We start from the raw sequence: 27,002 nt of genomic DNA on the forward strand, positions 1-27,002 counted from the left end.
AAAAATTGAAATTTCTTCGCAGCGAGAACCCATGCCTTCCCTTCTGTGTGAAGAGTATACCGAACTTTTCAAACCGTTTGCCATGCGTTTTCGTTATTATTTGTGGGAAGTGTATGAAAGCGTTGGTGCGCATAATGAAAATGTTTTCGCGACGAGCATGCACACACACACAGTATGCTGCATGTACTATGAACATTTGTATGCCTGTGTGCGAAGCTCTTTCTGCCTGTAGCAATTTAAAATCCCAGCATTTGCATTTGGTCGATCTTGTGAAGTGCTCACATACACATGTATGTATATACACTTGATTGTGTGTACGCGTGGGAGGCGCTGCTCACAATTTTGGGATATAACTTGTAGAAGCACTTGTATGCCTGTGTGCCTTTACATGTGCGTGTGTGTATGTGTTTGTATGTATGCATGGGAGATGAACATTGGCGTGTGCCTCCCTCAACTTAGAATGGTGTGAACGATTTTGGGCTTTGATTGAAGAGGCGCGCTTATGTTTAAGTACCTGTTTTGATTCAATGATCGTGGGTTTACCTATCAGAATGAATGTTTTTTAAAAATGTGGTTCTCCATTACCCAAGCGTATACTTTTTACACCCTGAGCCCATTTTCAATGGGAAATCAGGGTATAATGGTTTTGTTGAAATGTATGTATATATATTCTTGATCAGGGCGACGAGCTGAGTTGATTTGGCCCTGACCGTCCGTATATATGAACGCGTCGATCTCAGAAGAAATCGAAAGCTAGTTATTTAATTATATCTCCTACATCTTTAGAGCTAGAGCTTCCAAATTTTAAATGTCGACTTCTATGTATTTTATATAATTTCGATTATTGTAATTTTCCCCCACTCCTATATCAACCCCCTCACCTTCACCTATGTAAAAAGCGTATTTCAAGTACTAAAGACTTGTGCTTTGAAATGTACATACATTTGCACATTATGATTACGCTCCAAAAGTTTCATTACGATCGTATGTCTACAAAAGAAATTATTTAACAAATAAATTCTCATAATATTGCCCATACTGCAGTGCAGCCCAAGCGCAGCCGCTGCTAGCTGCGCAGTTTGCAGAGCGCGTGCTTATACGTGCATGTGTATGCATGGGTGCATAAAAGAGGTCCAGAATGATTAGAATATCAGTTTGGAGGGTTCAGGGTATCTCCTAGTCGAGCAGTCTCGACTGGAGCCTTCTTACTTGTTCTTTCTTATTTATTTCTTTTTAAGAAATCGTTATTAAATCGTTAATTTGAAGTGAAAAAGTTGTTCGCCATTCATAATTGAACTACTCGTTTTTTACGGTTTTGAGGAAATGTCATTTGGGAAAAATTTTCAGCCAATTCGTTTAAGCGGATTATAAGTGATACGCACTGTACATATACGAATATCAACAAACTTTGAACAGATGTTTTTCGAAGACTCGAACTTTAATAATAAAAAAGTTTTGGCAGCCAAGACATGCCTAATAATTAAATAAAACCGTTTTTTTTACAAAAATTATGGGTGCGTCTAACCTAAGACCAGCAGTGTACATATGACTGGAGAAGTGAAAGTAATAGAAGTCAAGAGACAGGGAGAGATGAGAAAGAAGTTAGTCGCCAAGATTGTTTGGCATGTTTAAAGCCTGCCATGATGACGGACTGCACAACCGGAAATATGTAGTTGTTGACGCGGGGGCCAGGAGAACATGTGCAGCCGACATTACGAGATATTTGAATGATGTACATATGTATATCGCTGTAGCCATTGTCTGGTTATTTGGTCTGCTTAACCAGCAAATACACTCCATTATATACAAAACATTTAATTATTTTTATTTTTTTATTTAAAGATGTATTGACAAAACGTGAATAAAACTTAGGTGAAACTAAAAATATAATCGTAAAGTAAGATTGGGGTATTTTATTTGCCAATCCGGCCAGCTATCCCGCAATTCACAGACAAATATGATTAGTGATATTATTGAAATTACGAAAAACTGAAAGTTTTAATTGGAAACTTAACATAAATATTAAAGGAACCTAAATATAGTTAATATATTACATTTAAAATAATTCTTAAGATAAAAATTAGTAAGCAAAAGGAAAATACAAAGTAGTGAAAAGCAAACCGAATGATAAATAAAGAGGAAAAAAAGGTGAAAGAAGAGCAGACAAATATTGGATAGGATTGAGAATTTACTGCACAACTTTGGCAAATGCGTAAGCCTGGGCACTGCAAATAAGATGAGCTGAATGCAAGTATTTTATTATTGGATGAGAGAGCTTTTAAGAAAATATAATTAACGCATAGAACGCAAATAATCCATAGTGTCGCATTATACAGACAGGCAACAAGACGGACATTGCATTTCACTTTCGTGAATGAGTATAAAAAGAAATGGTCCCAAACGACTGCCCTGAGGTAGTCTTGAAAAAACAAAAACAAGTTTTGAAACGGCAGTACTACCTTTCAAATATAATGAAATCCATGACACAAGTTAAGGGTGAAATCCTAAGCGATCAATCTTTAGAATTAAAATGTTATGATGTACAAAATCCAATGCTTTACAGAAATCAGTATAAATAACAGCATTTTGCATTTTATTTAAAAAGCTATTATTAATTAGAGAGGAAAACTCTTGTAGGTGTGTCGAGGTAGATTGATTCTGAACAATAATATAGTTGGGTTGATGTTATTATTTTTCGAAATATTTTGTAATATCAGATTGTTTTGCTATCCCTCTATAATTTGAAATATCAGTTCTCCCACCTTTTTTATGTAAAGGAATGATGAAGGATTCTTGCCGTATAGAGGGAAAAACAGAAGTCTCTAAAGACAAATTAATATGCTATAGAATATTAAGTGCTACAGTGACGAGCAAAATTGTAACACGAATTCAATGTTGCAATTTCAAGGGTCTGTATTTATGCTTCTACTCTATAGATGTTTAAGATCTTAATATTATTTTGTTAGTGCTAAAGATATTTGGCTTAATGTTTGCGTTGCAATGCCAGCGAGAGTAAAAACGTTGTGGTTCGGATAAAGGTTTAATAAAGAGTAAAACATAAACATAATAATGTTAATTACATTCTTCGTATGGTGTTGCCAGATTACATGTATGCTTATGTTAATGCTAATTTCAATTACATTTTCAACAGTTAGTAGGATATTTAGCTCTCTTACCTGAAAATTTGGAATTATTCGGTTGGCTGGAATAAATATAAGAATTAAAAATGTAAAGAAAGTCAAATGTTACAGTTTTGCACTTTTTTTGCATTTTCCAACAAATATATTTATTAACATGGCGCTTTTGATTTTTACAGTTCATTAATGCCATTTGCCATTATTTTTGTGTACTGTCGCACCATTTCAGAAGGAATCGCGCACAAAATATCCTTGTTCCTCTCCCATAGCTCTATAATTCGCAGGCTGCGATTTCACATAACTCCATATATTTTCAATGAAATTCATGTCTGAAGATTGCTCAGGACACTTCAGGGACTTGAATCCATGCCATATTATATACTTTTCGATCAAATAGGACGTGTTCTTTAAGTCATTGTGATGCAATTTTCAGTAGTAAGACCCATATGTTCACTTAATCCTCCAAAATTCTTTTGTAAAGTGATCAGGTATTACTCCTGAAACGTTAATCCATCGATTAAAACCAAGGGTCCAGTATAGTCTTTGTTTGTACTCCCCTAAACCATAAGAGTGCTGCCACCGCGCTTGACAGCTTGCCTTACTGAACTGTTACAGTCAACAGACTGGACTGTAGGATCTCTAAGCCAATGCCAGGATTGTCCATATGACTTGAAACGGTTAATACGGCGAGATGTTGACTGTAACAGTCCAGTAGTCCTGTCTTAAACATCTGTAGAGTAGAAGCAAAAATACAGACCCTTGAAGGTGCAACATTGAATTCGTGTTACAGCTTTGCTCGTCACTGTATATGTATTATGCTAGAATAGTATAGTAATATGCTAAACTGACAGCACTTGTTACGAGCAAGATCGAAAAATATATATGAGCACTTGCGTTACTAAAACTTTCCGTGGGTGCTTCCCGTTTGCGCTGTTGCTGCAATTTACATGCAAACTTAGGAAGAAGAGGATCAATGCCAAATTGTGCATTTATTCAGTGCCATTTATAGCAAGAAGTAGCTATAGTTCACTTAACGTTCGTTGTAATCTACCTCCCTCCGCAAAACCAGACGCCTGCGCCTTAATAGATGCACACATATCTTCATATCATATTATCACTGTTCAAGCATGAAAAGCATGGCTCCTGTCAGTATTTTCAAGCATGATCATGTCAGAAATATGTATGGTTTAGTACCTCGGCTTAACTCTTCACCGTAGACTCAATTGGAAGGTTTACATCAAGTCTAAGACGAAGAAGATGCATTGGCGTATCGGTCACAAATCGTAGCTTAGCACATCGAACAAGATACTGCCATACAAGTCTTTACTAAAGCCCGTATGAACATACGGCATCAAATTGTGGGGCACAGCGTGTCACTCCAATGTAGAAACTCTCCAAAGATTTCAAAAGTTTCTATCATTTTTCTACGTAGATTGATAAGTACCTTATTCTATGTTCGAAACTCTGTGCTTCATAGAGACCTAAAAACCCCATCAGTCCACAAGGAGGTTCTGAGTTTCGGAACCCGTCATCTCGACAGACTCTGCAGACACCCTTTTACGGTTTGCCACGCCCCCTGTGGGCGGACATATATCCGACAAAGCTTTTTGGTGTTGGGTGATCAGCCCGAGTATATATACAAAATTTTAGATCTCTGGCATCAATAGTGTCCAAAATATAGCAGAATTCGAAAAATCACTATATCTTCAGGTCCGATTTGCCACGCTCTTAATGGGCGTAGACTTATAACTTTGTCTGTAGACTTTATAAAATCATAACATTAGCTGACATGCAAAATTTCAGCATTCTGGGTTTACATGTTTAAGAGATACAGTTTTATCCGATTTGCCACGCCCCCAATGGGCGGAGATATATCCGATATAGCTCGTGATCTTGGGTGGTCGACGCGGACCTACATACCAAATTTCAGCTTTCTAGTTCTTTAACTAACATGATTTCTGGTATATCGGAAAATGCATTTTCCGATTTGCCACGCCCCTAGTGGGCGGATCGGGAAAATTTTAACACTTTATAAATCGGAGATATAGTATGAGTATGTGTTCCAAATTTCAAGTCTCTAGCTTCAATAGCGCCGAAATAGATTGCGTTCATACGGACAGACGGACGGACGGACAGACGGACGGACAGACGGACGGACAGCAAGACGGACATTGCACAAAACCAATATACTGATTCACTTTCGTGAATGAGTATAAAAACTATCTTCATAGGCTAAAAAGACTGCACCCTGTGGATCAAGCCTGATTGTTTTTTTTAATGCCTCGTATATTATACTTATCCAAATGGACAGATTTTAAATTCAAACAAGTAAAAAGCTCTAGTCGAGACTGCTCGATTACGAGATCCCCTGAACCCTTCGAGCAACTGATATTTCAATAATTATTCGCACATGCACACACACACACACGGAAATATGCACGCATTGGCTGCAGTGGTGGCTTACTAAGGAAAATTAATTGTTTAATAACTTTTCTTGTGGATGGACTATCTTCATGAAACTTTTAGATTATGAATAGATATACATGTAATTTGCCAAAGCACAAGTCTCTAGTATTTGAAATTCGCTCTTTATAAATATGTGGGTGAGGGGTGAATATTGGGGTGGGAGTAAATTTTGACAAACATCGAAATTCTGTAAAGTATATATGAATCTACATTTAAAATTTTGCGACTATAGCTTTAAAGATGTAGCAGATATAAATTTATTACTGGTTTTCGATAGATTTTAATCGATAACAAAATAACGGGGCAAGTTCTCAACTTTTAAGGACCTAGGAAAAAAATATTAAATAAAAATTATATTTTCTGAGATCGACGCGTTCAAACATACGGACAGACGGACAGTGCTAAATCGACTCAGCTCGTCGCCCTGATCAAGAATATATATATATATATTTTATGCGGTCTGACACGCCTCCTTCTGCCTGTTATATACTTAAAAAAAAAAAAAAAACATACAACAAGTAAGAAAGCTCTAGTCGAGACTGCTCGACTACGAGATCCCCTAAATACTTCGAGCAACTGAAATTTCAATAATTATTCGCATATGCACACATACACGCATACACACAGACATACGTGCGCACGCAGAAACACGCGTTAGCTGCAGTGTTGGCGTACTTGTGGATGGACTATCTTCAGATTATGAATATAACATAGATATGCATGTATTTGCCAAAGCACAACTCCCTAGTATTTGAAATACGCCTTTTACAAATGTGAGGATGTGGTGGTGAATTCGGGGTGGGGGGTAAATTTTGACAAAGCCCGAAATTGTATAAAATGCATATAAGTATACATTTAAAGTTTGGAGACTAGCGTTAAAGGTGTAGGATATATAATCTTATAACTAGTTTTCAATAAGGTTTTTTTTATGGATAAAAAAATAACGGGTTGAGCTATCGATTTTTGTTGATAAACTCGATATCCGCGCTGTATATACGGACATTTAAAAAAATTTGAAGTTTAGCTCTTATATCTTCTGAAATCGACGCGTTCATGCATACAGACAGACGGACAGATGGACAGACGGACGGACGGACAGGGCTAAATCGTCTCAGCTCGTCACCCTGATCAAGAATATATATACTTTATGGGGTCTGCCACGCCTCCTTCTGCCTGTTACATACATTTCAACAAAAGCATTGTACCCATTTCCCATTTTCAATGGGTTCAGGGTATACAAATAAATTATTTAGAGTTAATATTTTAAACAAATGGCAAATATGGAGTAGTTCAATTTAGCTCTCTAACGAAAGTTTAATAAAAATAGTTCATGTACCGAATATCTACAGACATATAAGTCAATACTGCAGCCCATGCGTATTTATGTCTGCATGTGTATGTCTGTGTATGTGCATGTGCTGCTTCTTGTGTAAGCGGAAAAGAAGCGGAGAATTATTAAAATATCAGTTCTTCGAAGGGATCAGAGGGTCTCGTAGTTGAGCAGTGTCGATAAGAGCTTTCATATTTGTATATGCTAAGATATAAATAATACGATTGATCAAATTAAACGTTATTTAACTAACCTGCCTTTATTGTTTAGGTGTGTGTTGAAGAAAAATGTCAGGAGGAAGTAGTTTTACTAGCAATTACCTACATGGACCGTTTTTTATCTAAGAAATCTGTGCGAAAAACTCATCTACAAATTTTAGCAGCAGCCTGTTTATTACTTGCTTCAAAACTGCGCGAGCCCAGCTGCCGAGCACTTTCGGCAGAACTACTTGTATTTTACACGGACAACAGCATATGTAAAGATGATCTAATAGTAAGTAAAAACACACTAATTTCACTAATTTAACATGTGTTAGTTACTATATTAGCTGTTAGATTTTATATATGCATCTACAAAGTGAATATCATAAACAAGGAATTAAGTTTTGAAAGATAATTGACAATTGCGAGTAAAACATGCCTTACACACCATTTATATATGAGTATGTTAGGTTTGCTATACACCCTGAATCATACAAGATAGTATACATTTTAAAAAAAGTAAAAACGTATTGTTTAGTGTATGAATATTATGTGTGAATGTGTTTATTCCATGATATGCAAATAACTGTTAACCGTTTTTATACTCATTCACGAAATTGAATCAGTATATTGGTTTTGTGCAATGTCCGTCTTGCTGTCCGTCCGTCTGTCCGTATGAACGCAATCTATTTTGGCGCTATTGAAGCTAGAGACTTGAAATTTGGAACACATACTCGTGTATATCCGATTTATAAAGTGTTAAAATTTTCCCGATCCTCCCACTAGGGGCGTGGCAAATCGGAAAATGCATTTTCCGATATACCAGAAATCATGTTAGTTAAAGAGCTAGAAAGCTGAAATTTGATATGTAGGTCCGCGTCAACCACCCAAGATCACGAGCTGTGGCGGATATATCTCCGCCCATTGGGGGCGTGGCAAATCGGATAAAACTGTATCTCCTAAAGTTGTAAACCTAGAATGCTGAAATTTTGCATGTCAGCTAATGTTATGATTCTATAAAGTCGAAAGACTTTATAAGTCTACGCCCATTAAGAGCGTGGCAAATCGGACCTGAAGATATAGTGATTTTTCGAATTCTGCTATATTTTGGACACTATTGATGCCAGAGATCTAAAATTTTGTATATATACTCGGGCTGATCACCCAACACCAAAAAGCTTTGTCGGATATATGTCCGCCCACAGGGGGCGTGGCAAACCGGAAAAGTTTATATCTCCTACAGTTTAAGAGCTAGAAGCTTCAAATTTGAATAGTTGAGTTACTGGTAGCCTCCTCTATCGATTCTCCAAAAAATAATTTTTACGCCTCTTTAGGGGCGTGGTATAAAAGAAAAATACCCTGTAATTTTCACTTTTTTTGAGAGTAAGCATTTAAACTTTGCAGTTAGGGTACCGTTATCTCGTTCTAAAAACTGACCAAAAATGAGGTGTCTACGCCCGGTTGGGGCGAAGAGCGAAACTTAACTACTAAATTGTTGATGGGATGTGAATGAGTATTCCGCAGTCGGTAACGCCCGACTGCAACGTTCTTACTTGTTTTCTTTACGCTCTGTTCGTAATCGAAACCGAAACAAGTAAGAAAGCTCTAGTAGAGACTGCTCGACTACAAAATCCCCTGAACCCTTCTAAGAACTGATATTTAAATAATTCTTCGCGTCTTTCTGCTTATACAAGAAGCGCATACGCACAGACATACATAGGCATGCACGCATGGACTGCAGTGTGGGCTTACTATGGGATGTTAATTGTTTAATACTTTTTTTTTTGTCGATGAACTATCTCCATGAGACTTGTAGATCATGATCAAAACATTTTAATGCGTGCAATTCTCTAGTATGTATTTAAAATACGCCTTTTACAAATTTTGTACAAAGGGGCATGGTATCCAAAATCTGTAAATTAAACAGTCGTTGTATTCATCAATAAAGCACGATAAAGTCAGTGTACACGCATTTATAAACATGATTAAATATAATAGTATATAAATGTACGTATATAGTTTAAATGTATGTATGTACATCTGCGTAAAGTGGATATAGACCAACCAACCAGCGGCAAGTTTTGGGTTTTACAATTTGCACAGGCAGCATGAGTTGCGCACATAGACACACAAATGCTCATATATGAAATTTTGTGTGCTAACGCTCGTCGCTATTCTTTATACGCCTGAAAGCGTTGTTTCATACCATTTCTAGAAATAATCATGAAAACGCTAACATTTTGTATGAGCGTGGCACACGCTTTTTAGATTTCGCTATACCCTTCAATCAAAAGAAATGAGCTGGGATCGTCGCAAACAATTTTCAATTTCTGTGCGCTGCTACTTATTGAGAGACCATAGAGAGAGAGAGAGAGTATAAAGAGAGGGAGAGAGAGTAAGGCGAAAAGAGCGCATAACCGTACCATACGCAGTACAAGTTTAACATAATCTTTCGATAACTCATCCGATTTATTTTTTATCGACAACAATCGATAAATTGATTTCGTTTTATAAGCGTAATTTGAATACAATTAGACCTAGAGCACTGACCAAACAACACATAGACTAGACATGTAGAGCAACGCTTTTCCACGCCGCAACATCTGTCTAGCAGGTCCCGGCCAACTTCGTATTCACTCGGCTTGGTATTGGATGGCTCGGGTAATGAAAGATAGCACGACGAAATCAGTGTGCTCTAAACACGCAAGCGAAATGGTCTTGTATGCGCTTTGCGTTTTTTGTCTTACTCTCCCTCTCTCTCTCTAACTCTCTCTCTCTCTCTCTCTCTCTCTGTGGGCTCTCAAATCATGAAGCTCAGCAGCGCACAAAAATTGAAATTTCTTCGCGACGGTCCCAGCTCTTTCCTTTTGAGTGAAGAGTATACCGAGATCTTAAAATCGTTTGCGACATTCATGCGAACAAAATGTTAGCGTTTCGATATATATTTATGGGAAGGGTATGAATGCGTTGAGGCGCATAAAGAATATGATCTCGCGACGGGCATGCACACACACACTTGTAGTCCCTTGCTACATGTATGAGCATTTGTGACCTGCGTGCGTTACTCTTGCTGCTTGTAGCAATTTTAAAGCCCAGCATTTGCATTTGGTCGGTCTTACGGACTGTCATAACCACTTTACACAGATGTACTATGTATGAACATACGCGTCATCAGGTTGTGAAGCTCAAAGTATTCAATATATTTATAGTATGGGTAAAGAAACAGTTTTAACTTTGGTTGAAAATCAAAGATAGTTTAAATCTGGACTATGCTACCATAAAATTGCTGAAAAAACAGGAAAAAACAGAAAAATAATTGGCAATTTTCTTACAAATAGGGAAAACTATGGAAAAAACTATATAAGCGGCAATAATCAAGTGATTTCAGAAGGAAATAGAAGAGCATTAGTTCGGGAAGCTTCGAATTCCCACGAATCAACCACCAAGATTAGGGATAAAATCAGTGTTAAGACGAGCTTATCAACGGTCCAAAGAGCAATTAAGAAAGTTAATTACTTAAAGAAACAGAGTGTAAAAAAAAAGACACCAGTCGATATGCTGAGAAAAGAAATACGTATTAATTTTGGCCGGGCGAACATGACGTGGTCTATCCAATGGCAGCCTGTTGTCTTTTCTGATGAGAAAAATTGAATTCGGAAGGAACTGATCGCTATAATTATTATATCCATGACCTACTCATAAAAGAACATTGTTTGGAACGGTTTCCAAGCCGCTGCGGCGGGGGGGTGGTGTGGCATTGGTGTAGGTATCAATATCTTACTACAGCACATGCAAGCTTCAATTTTTGACATCGCGCATGAATGCATAGGACTATAACATCGTGTTTAAAACTGCTGTTCCGCATTTCTATAACCTGTCTGAAAACCGGCATTCAATTTTCCAGCATGATAATGCTCCAATTCAGACCGCCCGATCTCTGAAGTTTCAGGGCCAAAAAATTGATCTCATGGAGTGGCCACCATACTCACTCGACCTTAATATTATTTGAAACGTCTGGGGATGGTTGGTCAGGAAAGTATATGAGTCCGGAAAGCATTATAGTACAAAGACAGAGTTAATCGAAGGTACTGAACACGCTTGGTCAACCATATCCTTGAATAATATTTAATAATATTTTAAAAATAATAATAGCATAAAATACAGGTGATATTTTTGGTCATTGACTTAAATAAATTGAATTTAGCGCAGGGGGCGCTAATCTGATGACCAAATTTTTGTTACATTTTTTTTGTAAATTTTACAAAAAAAATTATTAAAAATGATTCCCTATTGTTACAGTAGCCATTGTTTTTTTATTTTAAAGAGAAATAGATGTAGTATAATACAAAAAAAAAAAAATAAATAAATAAAATTAAAGATGAAGCTCTGATGGTTTAGCTTTTATTCTGCTTTGAGATATAGTGTAAAGGGGGGCGCTGACCTGATGACGCGCAGTGTATGTACATAAGTACATTTATATATTATTATTGCTAATCATGTTTATAAATGTGTTTATATCCGTAAATAATTATATATAATTAAAATTATTTTATACACATTTTCAACTGATAAAATGATCGTAAAACACTACTAACATTATTAAATGCTTTGCAATATATGAAATACACATGTCATATCATACCAGAGCTTGCAAATGAGAGTTGATCGTTTTTTTTCGTTTATGCTCTTCTTCGCATCATAACCAAAAAAATTGTGCAGACACGTCTCGCTCTGAGCGTCACTCTTTGTTTTCTTTATAATCTGTTTCGCTCAGTCGCAATGCAATGACTCATTCGTGTGACGCTCTCACATGAGTGTCGCGTAAAACTAACACGATTTTCCCTCACACAAAGACTCTCAGCAAAAAACACTTTGACTAAAAAACTCAGCAGAAATTGTTTTTGCCTTCGTGTGCATGTAAATACACGCATACATACATACAAAAAGAACGCAGCAATCGCGCGTGATTACCCATACAAACGCAACTTACCGTTTGCTTCATTTAACTCAAGCAAACGATCAGTGTTTGACTTGAGGAAAAGAAAACAGAAATAACTGTCTCCCTCAGAGCACGAGCGAGCTAAGCCAGACGCGACAAAAACAGTTTCTGTCTGAGTTTTTATACCCTGAACCCATTTTCAATGGGAAATCAGGGTATAATGGTGTTGTTGAAATGTATGTAACACGGAGAAGGAGGCGTGGCAGACCCCACAAAGTATATATATTCTTGATCAGGGTGACGAGCTGAGTTGATTTGGCCCTGTCCGTCTGTCTGTCCGTCTGTCCGTATGTATGAACGCGTCGATTTCAGAAGATATAAGAGCTAGAGACTTCAAATTTTTTTTAAAATGTCCGTAATTACAGCGCGCATATCAAGTTTATCATTAAAAATCGATAACTCATCCCGATCTTTTTTTATCGATAAAAAACCTTATCGAAACACAGTTATAAAATTATATCTTCTATACCTTTATTGCTAGAGTCTCCAAATTTTTAATGTATGCTTATATGCAATTTATACAATTTCGGTTTTTGTTAAAATTTACCCCCACCTCTAAATTCACCCCCTCACCCTCACTTTTGTAAAAAGCGTATTTCAAATACTAGAGACTTGTGCTTTGGCACATATGCATATTCATGTTATAATCATAATCTGAAAGTTTCATGAAGATCGTACGTCCACAAAAAAAGTTATTAAACAATTATGTTCTCATAGTAAGCGCACACTGCAGCCCATTCGTGTTTATGCGTGGTTGCTTGTGTGTGTATGTGTGTGTGTGTGTATGCGTTTGTGTATGTATGTGTGTGTGTGTGTATATGTGTCTGTATGCGTGTGTGTGTATGTATGCCTGTGTGTGCGTACGTGCGTGTGTGTGTGTGTGTGCGTGTTTCTTGTGTAAGCTGAAAGTCGCGAAAAAGTATTGAAATATCTATTGCTCCAAGGGTTCAGGGGATCTCGTAGTCGAGCAGTCTCGACTAGAGCTTTCTTACTTGTTTTGACTGTGTTAGTGAAAGACACTTATTTGCAGACAACGAAAAAGTGTTAACAGTTAATTGCGAGCTATGTATTATACTCAAGCTTTACTCATTATTGTCAAAAATTTCTAATTAAGTCATAATGGCCCATTTGATAGTCACCCTACGATTCAAATCATACAAAATTTATAAACTACTAAATCCAGAGACAATTAGCTTGCCATCCCATACAAGCATACACATACACAAATGTATGTATGCATGTGCTCAAGTCTAAGAGACTTGTGCTTTGACAAATAGGTACACACCTTTAATGTAGATTTATTCAACCAATAAGCTCCTATAGTATTGCCCGCACAGCAGTCCAACCGTAGTCTCGGCATACTACGCAATTAGCGTGCTTATGTCTGCCATGTGGATGCATGCGTATGTATGTATATATGCGTGAGTGTTTGTATGTGTGATTTGAATGTAAACCTTTTGCTGGGTTCACCAGTCGAGCAGACTAGAGCATTCTTACTTGTTGTTGGTTAATAAACCACTTATTTGTGTCTTAATTAAAGATTTTGAAATTGTATTATTTCATTCATTGCCAGAAGTGGGAGCTATACGTGTTGAGCAGTCTAGGCTGGGATTTATCATCCGTGACCCCCTTGGACTTTTTGGAGCTTTTTATCATTAAACTTTCTGTAAGATGTAAAGTTTTTTCTGGCTTAAACATCAACACAGTACGCAACAATGCTCAAACTTTTATATATCTTGCCGCTAAAGGTAAGTATAATAACATAAAAAATGCTATGTTTTTAACTTAGTTTATTTATTCATCTGTTCAAGTAATAGATCGTGTCAATTTTTGAATATTATGTAATGCGCGATCTTGTTGATTTGTTGATCACATCTAATTTTTCAACCCATTAATATCTGTATTATCTTTCATCTAATTACTTATTTATAAATTAATAAGAAACTTTAACACTATAAATAAATCGACGATTATTATTTAAGTCGCATTCATTCTTAAAGTAAAGTGTATATTGTCAATCTTTCTCTCCGTCCGTATAAACGGAAAGTATTTCCCCTCTCTAATAAAGCTAGCTGTTTAGTTTTCTCAAATCAGGGTATAATGGATTTGTTGAAATGTATGTAACAGGCAAAAGGAGGCGTGGCAGACCCCCCAAAGTATATATATATTCCTGATCAGGTCGACGAGCTGAGTCGATTTATCCCTGTGCGTCTGTCTGCCTGTCCGTATATTTGAACGCGCCGATCTCAGAAGATATAAGAGCTGGAGGCTTGAAATTTGTTGTAAAAAGTCCGTATATAGAGCGCGGATATCAAATTCATCTTTAAAAATCGATAATACATCCCGTTATTTTTTATCGATTAAAAATCGTATCGAAAATCGGCGTGTGTGCTTATATGTGTCTTTGAGTGTGTGTGTGTATACGTTTATTGTGTAAGCAGAAAGACACGAAGAAATATCAGTTCCTCAAAGGACTCGGGGGATCTACTAGTCGAGCAGTCTCGACTAGAGCGTTCTTACTTGCTACACCTAGACTCATGCATATTTCCATTCCTTAAATATAGTGTATCTATTGCGGATTTTGTAAGAGCGCGTTAGGCTATTGATTAGTCTAGGATGAAGTTCCGCGTTCATCTCTTACATACTCTTATCAGAGGCTTAGGGTCATAGTTCATCTGCCAATTTATAGTGTCCTCCCCTTATCTTTTTATTTTATATTGCACTACCCGCTATTCGTTCAATGCGTAGCAGGCATATTTACGATCTTTGTATATTTGTATGCTTTTGCCAGAACATACAGTATGTCCATTAATTGTTTGCAAAACAAAAAAAGTCAGAATTTTTTTTTTACATTACTTTAGTTTCATATATTCTTAAAGAAAATAAATAACAAAAATAATAAAAATAGCAACAAAACATACAAAATAATTCAAAACAAAAAAAAACAGCAAATATCGGCTGTCCATTAATTCTTTGCAAAATGCAAACATTAATATTATGAGATCTGTATCTCTCTCAGATCGGTATGGAATTGGCTAATATTTGGTATGTTCACCATTAGCTTCCATTACACCTCTGAGGCGTCGCGACATCGACAATATTAGTTCATTTATGTCGTAGTATTCCGGTATTTTGCGCCACTCCTCGTGTATGCAACGAATTAGCTCGTTTTTCGTCTTAGGGCTCCGTTTGGCGACTTTTCTCTTTAGTAAAGCCCACAAATTCTCAATCGGATTGATATCCGGGCTTTGGGGTGGGGTGTCAATAACTTTGCTGCAGTTATAAAGAAGCCAAGTGCGACACAGCAGTGACTTGTGTTTCGGATCATTATCCTGATACAGCTTATATTTTAGTTTGCTGGGGTTTTCAGGATTAATGAAGCCAAAGTTGTGCGCGCTTTTTGTCAATTCGTTCTTCAAAATATCCAAATAAAATTCCTTCGTCATGATATCGTCGAATATTCTCAGCTCTCCCACACCTTTCGAAGAAATACAACCCCACATCATCACTGATAGCTTGCCAAACTTAACAGTGGGCACAATGTTTTTGGCGTGGAGGGCTGTTTTGGGTTTCCGCCAAACTTTTCCTGGGCCATCATTATAAAACAACATTATCTTTGTCTCGTCGCAAAAGATAACATTATTCCAATAGTTAGGAGGACAGTCAATATGAAGTCTTGCGAAGGTCAGACGTTTTTCAATATTTACAGCAGACAGCAACGGTTTCTTTCTTGCCACATGTGAGGAGTATTTGTGTAAATTGAGAACTTTTCTCACAGTCTCGCGACACACTGTCTTTTGAAGGTTTAACCTAATGTCCGTCACCAACTCCCGGAGACTTGTGTGTGGTTTGTTTTCCACTGTCTTAAGAATTTGAGAACAATCTCGTCGAGAGAGCTTTGCTGGTCTGCCTTTAGAGCTGTTTAGCTCCAGTCTATTTTCTTTTTCTGCCCGATTAATAATATTATAAACTGTTCTAAGCTTAATATTAAACATTTCAGCTAACTCCTTGATGGTTTTTCCTTTCATATAATTAAAATACACTAATTGTATCAAATTGTCATCGGTGCGTTTACCAGGCATTGCGAAAATTCAAATTTTATGAAAAATAGTAGTGATCCCACGACTTTATTATAACGAATGAATTCGCGGAAGACTTGTGAAAATAGACCCAGCGAGCCGCATTTAATTTTGATGTCCCGTTAGTTTTTTCCCGTCTTCTTTCAACTAATGTTTGCATTTTGCAAAGAATTAATGGACAGCCGATATTTGCTGTTTTTTTTGTTTTGAATTATTTTGTATGTTTTGTTGCTATTTTTATTATTTTTGTTATTTATTTTCTTTAAGAATATATGAAACTAAAGTAATGTAAAAAAAAAATTCTGAGAAAAAGTGCCTTTCCTAATAAAATATGATGTTAAAGTTAAATTTGTACGACTTTTTTTGTTTTGCAAACAATTAATGGACATACTGTATCTATATTTATCTTTTATCACATCGTCGTAAACACTATTTAATTTTGAGAATAATAATAGTGAAATATTAATAAACATATATTATGCTTTCATTTTAAACGATTATATAATTCGCAGAATATAGATTTTCCAAGTATGCGGCAAGCATAATTGCAGCGTCAAGTATTGTCGCATCAATGAATAACCTCAAATGGCAAATTTGTACGGATAACATACACTTGCCTTTTAACTTTTTGACCGACACGACAAGTGTAAAACAGGTTTGCCTAATATTAATGTATAAATCTACATATTGTGTTCATTATTTTTTTTATATTTTATTGTAGGATCAGCTTCAGCAGTGCATACTGCAAATGAACGTCATATATAAAGAGCAGAGTCACAAGTTTTAGCCGTTCTTTCTCGACGATTCTCACCGTAACCAATAAATGGATATTGTAATAGCTTATGATCAATTCAGTGTCATCAAAAGTATATTATAATCACCAAGAAGCGCGAATCGCAGAAACAACCACAGAAGGATTTGCAAGAAATACCATTTTTTAAATGAAATACAATTATGTAATCATATTTTAGTGCTTTATTGAGAAAGCTTGAGATTCATTTTGGCTGATATTTTAAAAATGAGAAGCTCAGAAAATGAATTCTTTTATTGAACCCTTCTCAAATTCGGTATGTCAATTATTCCGCGTCACATTTAGCAATCGTAAGCTATTGGCTCCGGCTGTCAGTATTTTTATACCCTGAACCCATTTTTAATGCGAAATCAGGGTATAATGGTTTTGTTAAATGTATGTAACAGGCAGAAGGAAGCGTGGCAGACCCCACAAAGTATATATATTCTTGATCAGGGCGATGAGCTGAGTCGATTTAGCCCTGTCCGTCTGTCCGTCCGTCCGTCCGTATGTTTGAACGCGTCGATCTCAGAAGATATAAGATCTAGCGACTTGAAATTTTCCTAGGTCCGTGCATAGCACACGCATATCGAGTTTTGCTTTAAATATCGATAACTTGCTCCGTTATTTTGTTATCGATTAAAATAACTATCGAAACCCAGTAATAAATTTATATCTGCTACATCTCTAAAGCTAGAGTCTCCAAGTTTTATATGTATACTTATATGCATTTTATACGATTTCGGGTTTTGTCAAAATTTACCCCCCACCTCTAATTCGCCCCCTCACCCTCACATTTGTAAAAGGCGTATTTCAAATACTAGGGACGTGTGCTTTGGAAAATACATGCATTTCTATGTTATATTCATAATCTGAAAGTTTCTTGAAGATAGTCGATACATAAACTATTAAACAATTAAGTTCCCATAGTAAGCCGCCACTGCAGCCAATGCGTGTTTATGCGTGCGTGCGTATGGGTGTGTGTGTGTGTGCATGTGTGAACAATTATTGAAATATCAGTTGCTCGAAGGGTTCAGGGGATCTCGTAGTCGGGTAGTCTCGACTAGAGCTTTCATACTTGTTGAAACTCCTATTGGCTAATCTGGTGTCTCATAACTACATCTTCCCCTCGTGACTGCTTTCGTCTTTTCTAATATCATTAAGTAGTAGTAGCGTCTTATTCAACGGTTCACGCTATTATGGGTCTTATCGTATCGTATTACAGAGGATGTAATTGCTGGCGATATCAATTTCTGGCTTATTAAAGAAGATGATTATAAAACTAAAATTAAATTATTTTATTATAAGACGGCACCCGTTAGGTGTAATATTTGTACGCGTTTAATATCCTAAAATAAAATAATACCATCTGTACTGTTAATGCCAGATCCCATTAACAGGAATTGCTCCTTCTGCACCATACTATGCCCTGTAGTACTGGAGGTGGCGATTGACCATAGTTGAACTACTTTAACACTTACATGGGTACTTACTTGACTGACCCTATGGAAGCGAACGCCGAACCACCAAGCAACAAAGTATATACATGAAACGGCAGAAAAAAACGGGGGAAAAACGGTACTATCATCACATATATTTTTGGTGTTTTGCGAATGGCGCATAGCTGAAGGAAAAAAATAATCTTCGCTTTCTGTTGCTGTTTCTTTCCTAATTTACAAAAACAATTGTTATGGTAGTACCGTTTCTTTTCGTTTATGCTTTCTGATCTTCCTCGATGTTCGAAGGTTGCTGCGTTCGTCGGTTGCGCAAATACAATCACAAGCATTGCAAGTGAAGCTCTGAAGCAGCAACAATCGTAAATATTGCCACACAATTTAAGCAAATTAAAATTAATTGATGTGTAGTGAAAGGCATTTAAGAAGGCTGAAGCAGGAGCAGAAAGCAAAATACGTAAACAAATTATTGCCGCGACATTAGAAAACACGCCTGGAAAGGGAGTTAAAGTTGAGGAAGTATTAAATGTGATAAACATTGACAGTGGCATAAATAATAAACTCGAAGAAAAAGAAATTAATAATTTAAATAAACAGCTAAAATTGTGGTTCCTAAAGCATAGGCCGTGGCGTGACTGCGCGATTGATTTAGTTAAAATATTGAAAAGCCATAATTTAGATGTCGAGAAAGTGGCCCAGGAAAAATTTGATATTCTTGTGAAAGAAATTCATTCTTTAAGAGGTATAAAAATGATTTAATGAGCTTTTAGTTAAATAAACATACTTATATATATTCAATCTAAATATATTAAAATTTAGCTGACCAAAAAGTGACACAGTAAAAAATCGAGGTCCTTGTAATTTTAAAATCTTAAAAATATTATGGCTGATCCTGTAGTATTAGCATACAATGTTGATGGCGTTCAAGGGAAAGCTGCCTTGAAAAATAGAGCGCTTTTTATGAAGTATTAATTGGTAGGTATTATTTAATTCATTGCCGATTTAATTACTAAATTTAATCTTCACATATTTCCCCAGATGCAATAAATTTGGTTAATGGCAGTGGATCATCTGAAGAACTGCGAAAGGCCATGCAGCTGCAGAAGAAGCGTTTTTTTTTTTTTTTAACAATAGCGTGAACACAAAAAATTGAAAATGAAACGGTTTCAATGTAAAAACATGTATTTTGAAATCTATCTATATATATAAAAGAGAGTTGTGTAAAAGTGCTCCTCCACTTATAAATCGAGATCTGCTGGACCAATTTTCATGGTTTTTGATTTGTTGGATTTGTCTCCGCTACGAGTACGATAGTAGATCTTAAAAATACTAAAAAAATTTGACGAATACTTGAAAAACGCGGTTTTTTCCCTAAAGATTCAAATTTCCATTGGTACTCAGTAGGCTTGATTGACAGTTTTCGGTCAATAGTATAGAAGTAAATAAACAAATGTAGTCAGTCAGTCTACGGCACAGCCTCAGGCGAACTATACATAAAAAAAGCACATTTGAGAAAAATAATACGCGTGCATACAGAAGCTAAATATCTCGAAAGTTCAGGTATTTGTTTGTCTCAAACATAAATTTGTGTAAATTATTTATATTTATATTTCTCGATTGTTTTATGTGGTTTTGTGCGAGGGCATATTCAGTATTACTATTAATAAAAATGCCGCGTCCTAAAAGATCTAATCTTTTCCGGCGGACCCATAATGCAATTAGGAATCGGAATATCGCGAGTAAATTATCTGACGAAGAACGAGAAATCGCCCGAGAAAGGCCCCGCGTTAGTACCCAACAAAGAAGGGCCTTAATTCGTGCTTCTCAAAGAGAGGCTGCCCGTGAAACGGCAATAAGAAATGGTTCAAGGATTGATTTGAATCGAGCAGCGTTTCGATATGATTGTTGGTGAAACGCCCGGTTTGTGCTGCCTTAGTGGTCCCGCCACCAGAGCCATTGCGTTCCCTGCTTTATGGCGAAACACTAGAATCACGACATTTTCTAGCGAGCACTCAAAAATACAATGCCTGTTTCCAAATGACTTCATTTGGGGCGGAAATTATTGGAAACGGATATAATCCGACATTTAAGGTAATTTACGTTAAAAATTTTATTTTCTATGATTGTAAAAAAAAAAAAAAATTGGAATAGATTTCTGTAAAAAGTGTTTGTAAATCTAACTATAACTATGGCTTTGAATTTAAAGAGTCAAGGCCAGATTTGCCATCGCATTGGATCATTGCAACCTATTGAAATTCTTGCAAATATACTTCATGGGCAATATGGAAGAACAACTTGACCGGCGTCAGAAAATCAACACAGCTATGAAAAGAGCAATTCTCCAAGATTGGTCAAGCTGTTCAAGACTGCTTTAGAGCGCATGCCAAGAGATGACTATAAAGTAGTAATCAGAGCAGATAAAAGACCAGCTGGAACACATGAACGCACATATAATGCTCCAACAATCGATGAAGTGGCAATCCTGATTGTTGGTGAAAGCTTGGAAGCACGCAATATTGTGCTTACACGACGCAGTACTGGGCAACTGCAAAGAATATCTGAAACGCACCGTTCATATGACGCTTTGGCAAGGAGACGATGGATATCACTTTAATATCAAAATGATTAATCCATTGAATGGTAAAATCCAGCAGCAGAGGCACGGATCTTGGAAACGGTGGAAACACCTACCATTCAAAAGAGACAAGCCCCTAGCCCCCTAGAGTCTGAGTCCGGCAAAAAACTTTGCAAGGGACAACAGAACTTGTGGCAAAAAGTCACCAGAAAAGGGACTTTGAAACAAAGAGCGGAAAAGACTACTTCGGCACCCGCAGAAAAGCCGAAAGTAGTAAAACAACCAGCAAAAAAAGAGAAGAAGAAACCTCCCCGTTCAGAAGCAGTCCTCATAAAACCTGAAAGTGGACAAAGCTACGTAGATGTTTTACGAAACATACGCAGCACAATCCAACAAGACGAAAAGGCAAACGTGAGAGGCATAAGAAAAACCCGATCCGGGGCACTCCTTGTCGAACTGAGCAGAGGGGAAAAGTTACATCCAGAACTAGTTGAAAAACTAAAGGCTACCATTAAAAAAACAGCTACGGTAGCCGAGTTAAAGCCTACAGCGACAGTGGAGATCCGAGATCTAGACTCACTAACTGTAGAGTCTGAGGTGGCTGAGGCAGTGCGACAAGTCCTTGATAATTCATCAGTGGACTTGCGCATAAAAGTCACTGCCCCAAACAGTCGAGAGCAAGTAAGGGCCTTTGTAACTTTAGAAAGCCAATTAGCGGAGACGTTGCTGAGCTCAGACATTAAAATTGGTTTTGTCAGGGCTAGGCCCAGGATGTGTCAACCCATCCGCAGATGCTACAGATGCTTCGGGGTCGGCCATCTGCAGACCAACTGCACAGGACCGGACAGAAGTGGTGGTGGCATCTGCATTAGATGTGGTGAATCAGGTCACAAGATGAAAGACTGCAAAAAACACCAAAATGCTGCATTTGCACGGATGCGGGGCGTACTTCTGTCGATCACATGCCGGGATCGCAGAAATGCCCAAGCACACGACAAACTACAGCAAAATGTTGAAAATTCTCCAAGGTAATCTACACCGGAGCAAAACGGCAGATGCACTTTTGACACAGATAGTAGCAGAACATGCTATAGATGTAGTGATCATCAGTGAGCAATATAAGCGAAAAGAGAACGGAGTTTGGTTAGAGGACGACACCAAGACTGCGGCCATATGGATCCCCAGTAGTAGTGGACAACAGCCACTAGAAAGCAAGATGGGAAACTGCTACGTCTACGCACGCTTCAGAGAAGTCGCAGTAGTCAGTTGCTACCTAACCCCTAGCGATGACATAAGAACCTTCCAGAATAAACTCGATGCAATCGAGGATCTCCTCATGGATCGACGGCAGCCCTTCATTGTGGCAGGCGATCTGAATGCACGAGCAGTGGACTGGGGAATGTCGTCTACTAACTCTAGAGGACGAAAAATTATGGATATGGCCGCTAGGTCCGGGTTAGTGGTAGCAAACCGCGGAAGCAGACCTACCTTCCATAGGCCGGGATGTGAAGGCACAATACCTGACGTAACCTTTGGATCCGAACACATCGTAGATCGGATAAAGGACTGGAAGATACTCGATGACTTCACGGGAAGTGATCACGAGTATATATCATATGACTTCCAAAATACCAGTCAGCAAAACCACCCATCATACTCAAGAAAGACTTATCATAGATGGGACATAAGTAAGGTGGATACAGGCAAACTACTAGCTGAATTAGATAGGCGAGAACGACAGTTCGCCGGCAGATTGACGTCGAAGCAAGTGGTCGAAAGAAGCCTAACCGCTATGGAAAGAGCGTGTAACGTATCGATGCCAAAAACGCACAGCAAACACGGAGGTAGACGACAGGCGTACTGGTGGAACCACGATATTGCAGAAAAAAGGAAAGTATGCATACAATGTAGAAGAAGGCTAACAAGGGCACGACGCTCTGGAAATTTCACGACGGAAGCGTTAGCAGCCAAGATTGCGAGAAAAGAACTGTCGATTGCTATCACACGCAGTAAGCATGACAAGTGGAAAGAGCTCTGCAAAGATATAAAAAAAGACCCTTGGGGACTTGGCTACAAGATAGTCATGAAAAAGCTGAGAAACTACGGAGCAGTGCCAAACGTGGATGATGACACGATGGATCACATAGTGGAAACACTATTTCCAGCACACATCCACGAGGCGCATGAGCGAGCACCCGTAGAGCTCGATGGTTCAGTCCCAGATTTCACCGAGGAAGAACTCAACATTGCAGGTCTCTCCCTGAAGAACAAGAAAGCGCCGGGACCAGATAATATACCGGCAGAGATACTGAAGGTGATAGCATCAGGACGTCCCACTTTTCTACTTAGGATGTATAACGCATGTCTAAAAGAAAGGATATTCCCAGAAGCGTGGAAAGAACAGAGACTGGTGCTCATTAGCAAAGGCAAAGGCGATCCCAACACACCCTCGGCTTATCGCCCATTGTGTATGTTAAACACAGCTGGGAAGCTTTTAGAAAAGCTCATAAGACCGAGACTACTCGCAGCAGTAGAGGCTGCTGGAGGACTTAGCCCTAGGCAACATGGGTTCAGAGCTGGAAAATCCACAATGGGAGCTATCGATGAAGTGGTTCAGGCAGCCAGAGCTACGCAAAGAGGAAATGCATACTCGCGCCCAGTTGTTCTGTTAGCAACGCTGGACGTTAAAAACGCCTTTAATAGTGTAAGGTGGACTGATATGCTTACTTCCTTGGAGCACCGCTTCCAGATACCGGAGTACCTCATGAATATGATCAGGAGCTATTTGCAGGATCGAATACTCCTGTACTCCACGCAAACTGGAACAAAACGATACAGAGTAACTGGAGGAGCTGCACAGGGGTCAATCCTGGGACCAGACCTGTGGAATATCAGCTACGACGACATCTTAAGACTGGAAATGCCTGAAGACACCTTCCTTATTGGTTATGCCGATGATATCGCAGCCGTCATTACTGCCAGAAACACCATAGAGGCCCAAAAGAGACTTACCCAAGTCATGATCCGCACACAGACATGGCTCAGCTCTCGAGGATTGGAGCTTGCCACCCATAAAACAGAGTTACTTCTGTTCACGGGGAAGCAGATCCCAACCGAAATAGAGATGCGAGTAAGCGGAAACCTGATAAGAACGCAGAGGACAGTGAACTATCTAGGCGTTAGGCTGGACAGTAAACTTACCTTCTGGGAACAGCTGAAGTATGCCACGCGGAAAACAGCGACAGCAACGGGGTCTCTGAGTAGACTGATGGCAAACGTTGACGGCCCGACGGCAGGAAAACGGAGACTCCTCATGGAAGCGACAAATGCAATACTGCTATATGGCAGTGAAGTATGGGCGGATACCTTAGAGGCGAATGTAAGGCGAAAACCGATGCTAGCTGTGCAACGAAGAGCAGCCTTAAGGATAACATCGGCGTACCGCACAGTCTCCGGGGCGGCCGTGACTGTGATAGCAGCAGTCATACCGGTTGACTTGCTTGCCCAAGAGCGCAAAAAAATATGGAATCTTCGGCAAAGAGGAGAATACTCAAAACATGCGGCAAAGAGCATACGACAGCAAACCATAGTCTCGTGGAAGGCGAGATGGTCATGCGAAAGGTATGGAAGATGGACCGCTAAAATAATCCCCGATCTGGAGCAGTGGATAAATAGAAAGCACGGTGAAACGTCTTTCTATTTGACACAACTACTCTCCGGACATGGATACTTTCGAAAGTACCTAAATAAAATGGGGAAAACTGCCGAATCCAGCTGTATTTACTGCGAAAATGCAATGGACGATGCAGAACACACCTTCTTCAATTGCAAAAGATGGTCGGAAGAAAGAATCGACCTGGCAGAAACAGTAGGTGAAGTCAAAGTAGAGACGTTAGTACAGCAAATGTGCAGCAGCATAGACGCTTGGAAAAAAGTGTATGACTTCGCCGAAAAGGTTCTGCGGCGGAAGAAGTATGACCTGGACGCAGGCACACAGAGGGCAACGCTCATTTAGAGCACACAATGGGGTTCCACCTTGAAGGTTAATGCGGGATATCTCCTGGTTCCAAGGTGGATTTGAGCCCCAGAAGAGGAGGATTTTTTAGTCGGTAAGCAGTTATGCAGTCCGACACACCGGTCAAAGTGACGACATGACTGACGGTGCATAAAGCATTTTTTCCTACCTCAGCCCAAAAAAAAAAAAAAAAAAAAAAATAATGGTAAAATCAATCATTGTTTTCATTTTAATTTAATATACATTTCATTCTGTTTGCTTTTCGTTTACCACCGCACAATTTACAACTGAAGGTTGGCTCGGTAGTTATCATGCTTAGAAATTTAAACCAACCAAAACTGTGCAATGGAACGCGTTTGGTGATATGAAAATTGACGAGCAATGTGACTCACGCGTCGATACTCAAAGGAAAATTTAAAGATGAGGAAGTTCTTATTCCTAGGATTCCGATGATCCCAACAGATATGCCCTTTGAGTTTAAACGAATTCAATTCCCGATTTGTCTTGCCTCGCCATGACGATCAACAAATCACAGGGCCAATCTTTGACTATTTGTAGCCTCAATCTAGAAAATGCGTGTTTTTCTCATGGTCAATTGTACGTGGCATGCTCACGTGTTGGCAAACCATCCGCATTATTTGTTCTTGCACCTGACCAAAAAACGAAGAATGTCGTTTACTAGTGCTGCAAAACCATCGATGGACCGTCCATCGATTTTGTTTGAGTCCGATGGATTAAAACATCGATAGTATCGATGGTTCCATCGAAAATAGCTCCATCATTAAAAAATTATTGAAAATTCATAGAAAAAAAATTAACTTTATAAACATTTATACTCAGTAAGTTCAAAACAATTCATGATTTTTCGTCTTAATTCATAAAAATAATATTTGTATTCCAGTTCATCACAAAACAGTCTATCCTAAAAATCAACTTTGGTTCATATTTATCTTATAACTAAAAAACAAAAAAATTTCGACTGTAATTAACAAGTTTTAAAATTTAACTTAAAATTAAAAAACAAAACTTGACTATCTTTCACAAAAGTCTTGAGCTTAAAGCTGAAATTAATTATCGTGAGATCCATTATGTGCACGCTTTAAATGCTCTTGCATATTTGATGTGTTCCCGCTCGTTTTATATTGCTGCCCACACAACAGGCATTTCACAAAGTTTTTTTCTTGGCATTTTTCAAAAAACTTCCATACTTGAGATTTCTCAAATTTCTTTCGCTTATTCGGAGGCGCAATATTTTCAGTGTGTACCGTAACAGCAAATGAAGATTCCTTATTGGCGTCTGCAGGCGAAGAAGCACTTTTATCTAAAATCCAAAACAATTAGAAAAAACGTGTTTGCTATTAATTGTATGAATCTTACCAGATGGGATCAAAAAATGTTCCATTTTCCGTGGAGGAACCGCCAACAATTAAATAATGTGGTAAATAGGTATCTATGTGCTATATGTTAAAAAATAAATCAAATTGTTTGTGTAAAATAGATTCTAATTTTAATAATAATTTGAGTATCAACGTATGAACTTACTTGTGGCTTGGCGTCTGCAGCGATCTATCGACATCGAGAAAATTCCATCGACCTATCTAACAAAAGAAAGTCCATCGATACTATCGATATTTCCATCGATGGATTTGCAGCACTATCGTTTACCACAATGTGCTTGAATGAAAATCCGATTAATAAATTAATCAGAGTGTATCCCAACCTGAACAACATAGCTTTCAACAATTTTTTACCTAGAAATAATGGATAGGCTATGCAACGTTTGCCGGGCCAGCTAGTAAAAAAAAAAATAAAACTAACTTAACTTTTTTTTTTCATTCTTTCACCACCCCTGGATTGAGTACCCATTTCACCACCAACCGCGAACTAGTGAATTGGTTACCATAAAAGGGATAATGGCATGGGTACCCATGTCACTAGCCCTCTCATGGGTACTCAC

At 38.1% G+C, this 27,002-nt stretch overlaps 1 protein-coding gene and 2 long non-coding RNA genes across 5 annotated transcripts in view; 2 read left to right on the forward strand and 1 right to left on the reverse strand.

Moving 5' to 3' along the window:
- Positions 1 to 17,274, forward strand: part of LOC6586709 (G1/S-specific cyclin-D2) — a 43,248-nt gene extending 25,974 nt beyond the window's left edge. Inside the window, exons 3-6 of one of the 3 annotated variants that reach the window (XM_032733354.2) lie at positions 7,204 to 7,425; positions 13,706 to 13,880; positions 16,724 to 16,866; positions 16,933 to 17,274. In XM_032733354.2, the coding sequence (XP_032589245.1) occupies positions 7,204 to 7,425; positions 13,706 to 13,880; positions 16,724 to 16,866; positions 16,933 to 16,998 (606 nt within the window). In that variant the 3' untranslated portion in view covers positions 16,999 to 17,274. Of the gene's footprint in view, positions 1 to 7,203; positions 7,426 to 13,705; positions 13,881 to 16,723; positions 16,867 to 16,932 lie in introns of those variants that run through there. The other 2 variants (XM_044009342.1, XM_032733355.2) reach the window with 2 other exon arrangements.
- A 724-nt stretch (positions 17,275 to 17,998) lies between these two features.
- On the forward strand, positions 17,999 to 19,580 carry LOC122757402. The gene is made up of 2 exons (XR_006357431.1): positions 17,999 to 19,430; positions 19,494 to 19,580. It is a non-coding gene; the product is annotated as an uncharacterized LOC122757402 (long non-coding RNA).
- Positions 19,581 to 26,161: 6,581 nt separating this feature from the next.
- On the reverse strand, positions 26,162 to 26,680 carry LOC26528099. Its single transcript, XR_001448869.3, has 3 exons — positions 26,588 to 26,680; positions 26,423 to 26,502; positions 26,162 to 26,366 (listed from the first exon to the last, which is right to left on the reverse strand). It is a non-coding gene; the product is annotated as an uncharacterized LOC26528099 (long non-coding RNA).
- Between the last annotated feature and the right edge of the window lie 322 nt (positions 26,681 to 27,002).

The sequence above is a fragment of the Drosophila mojavensis genome, unplaced genomic scaffold, assembly GCF_018153725.1.
Source record: "Drosophila mojavensis isolate 15081-1352.22 unplaced genomic scaffold, ASM1815372v1 contig_72, whole genome shotgun sequence".
Lineage (NCBI taxonomy): Eukaryota > Metazoa > Arthropoda > Insecta > Diptera > Drosophilidae > Drosophila > Drosophila mojavensis.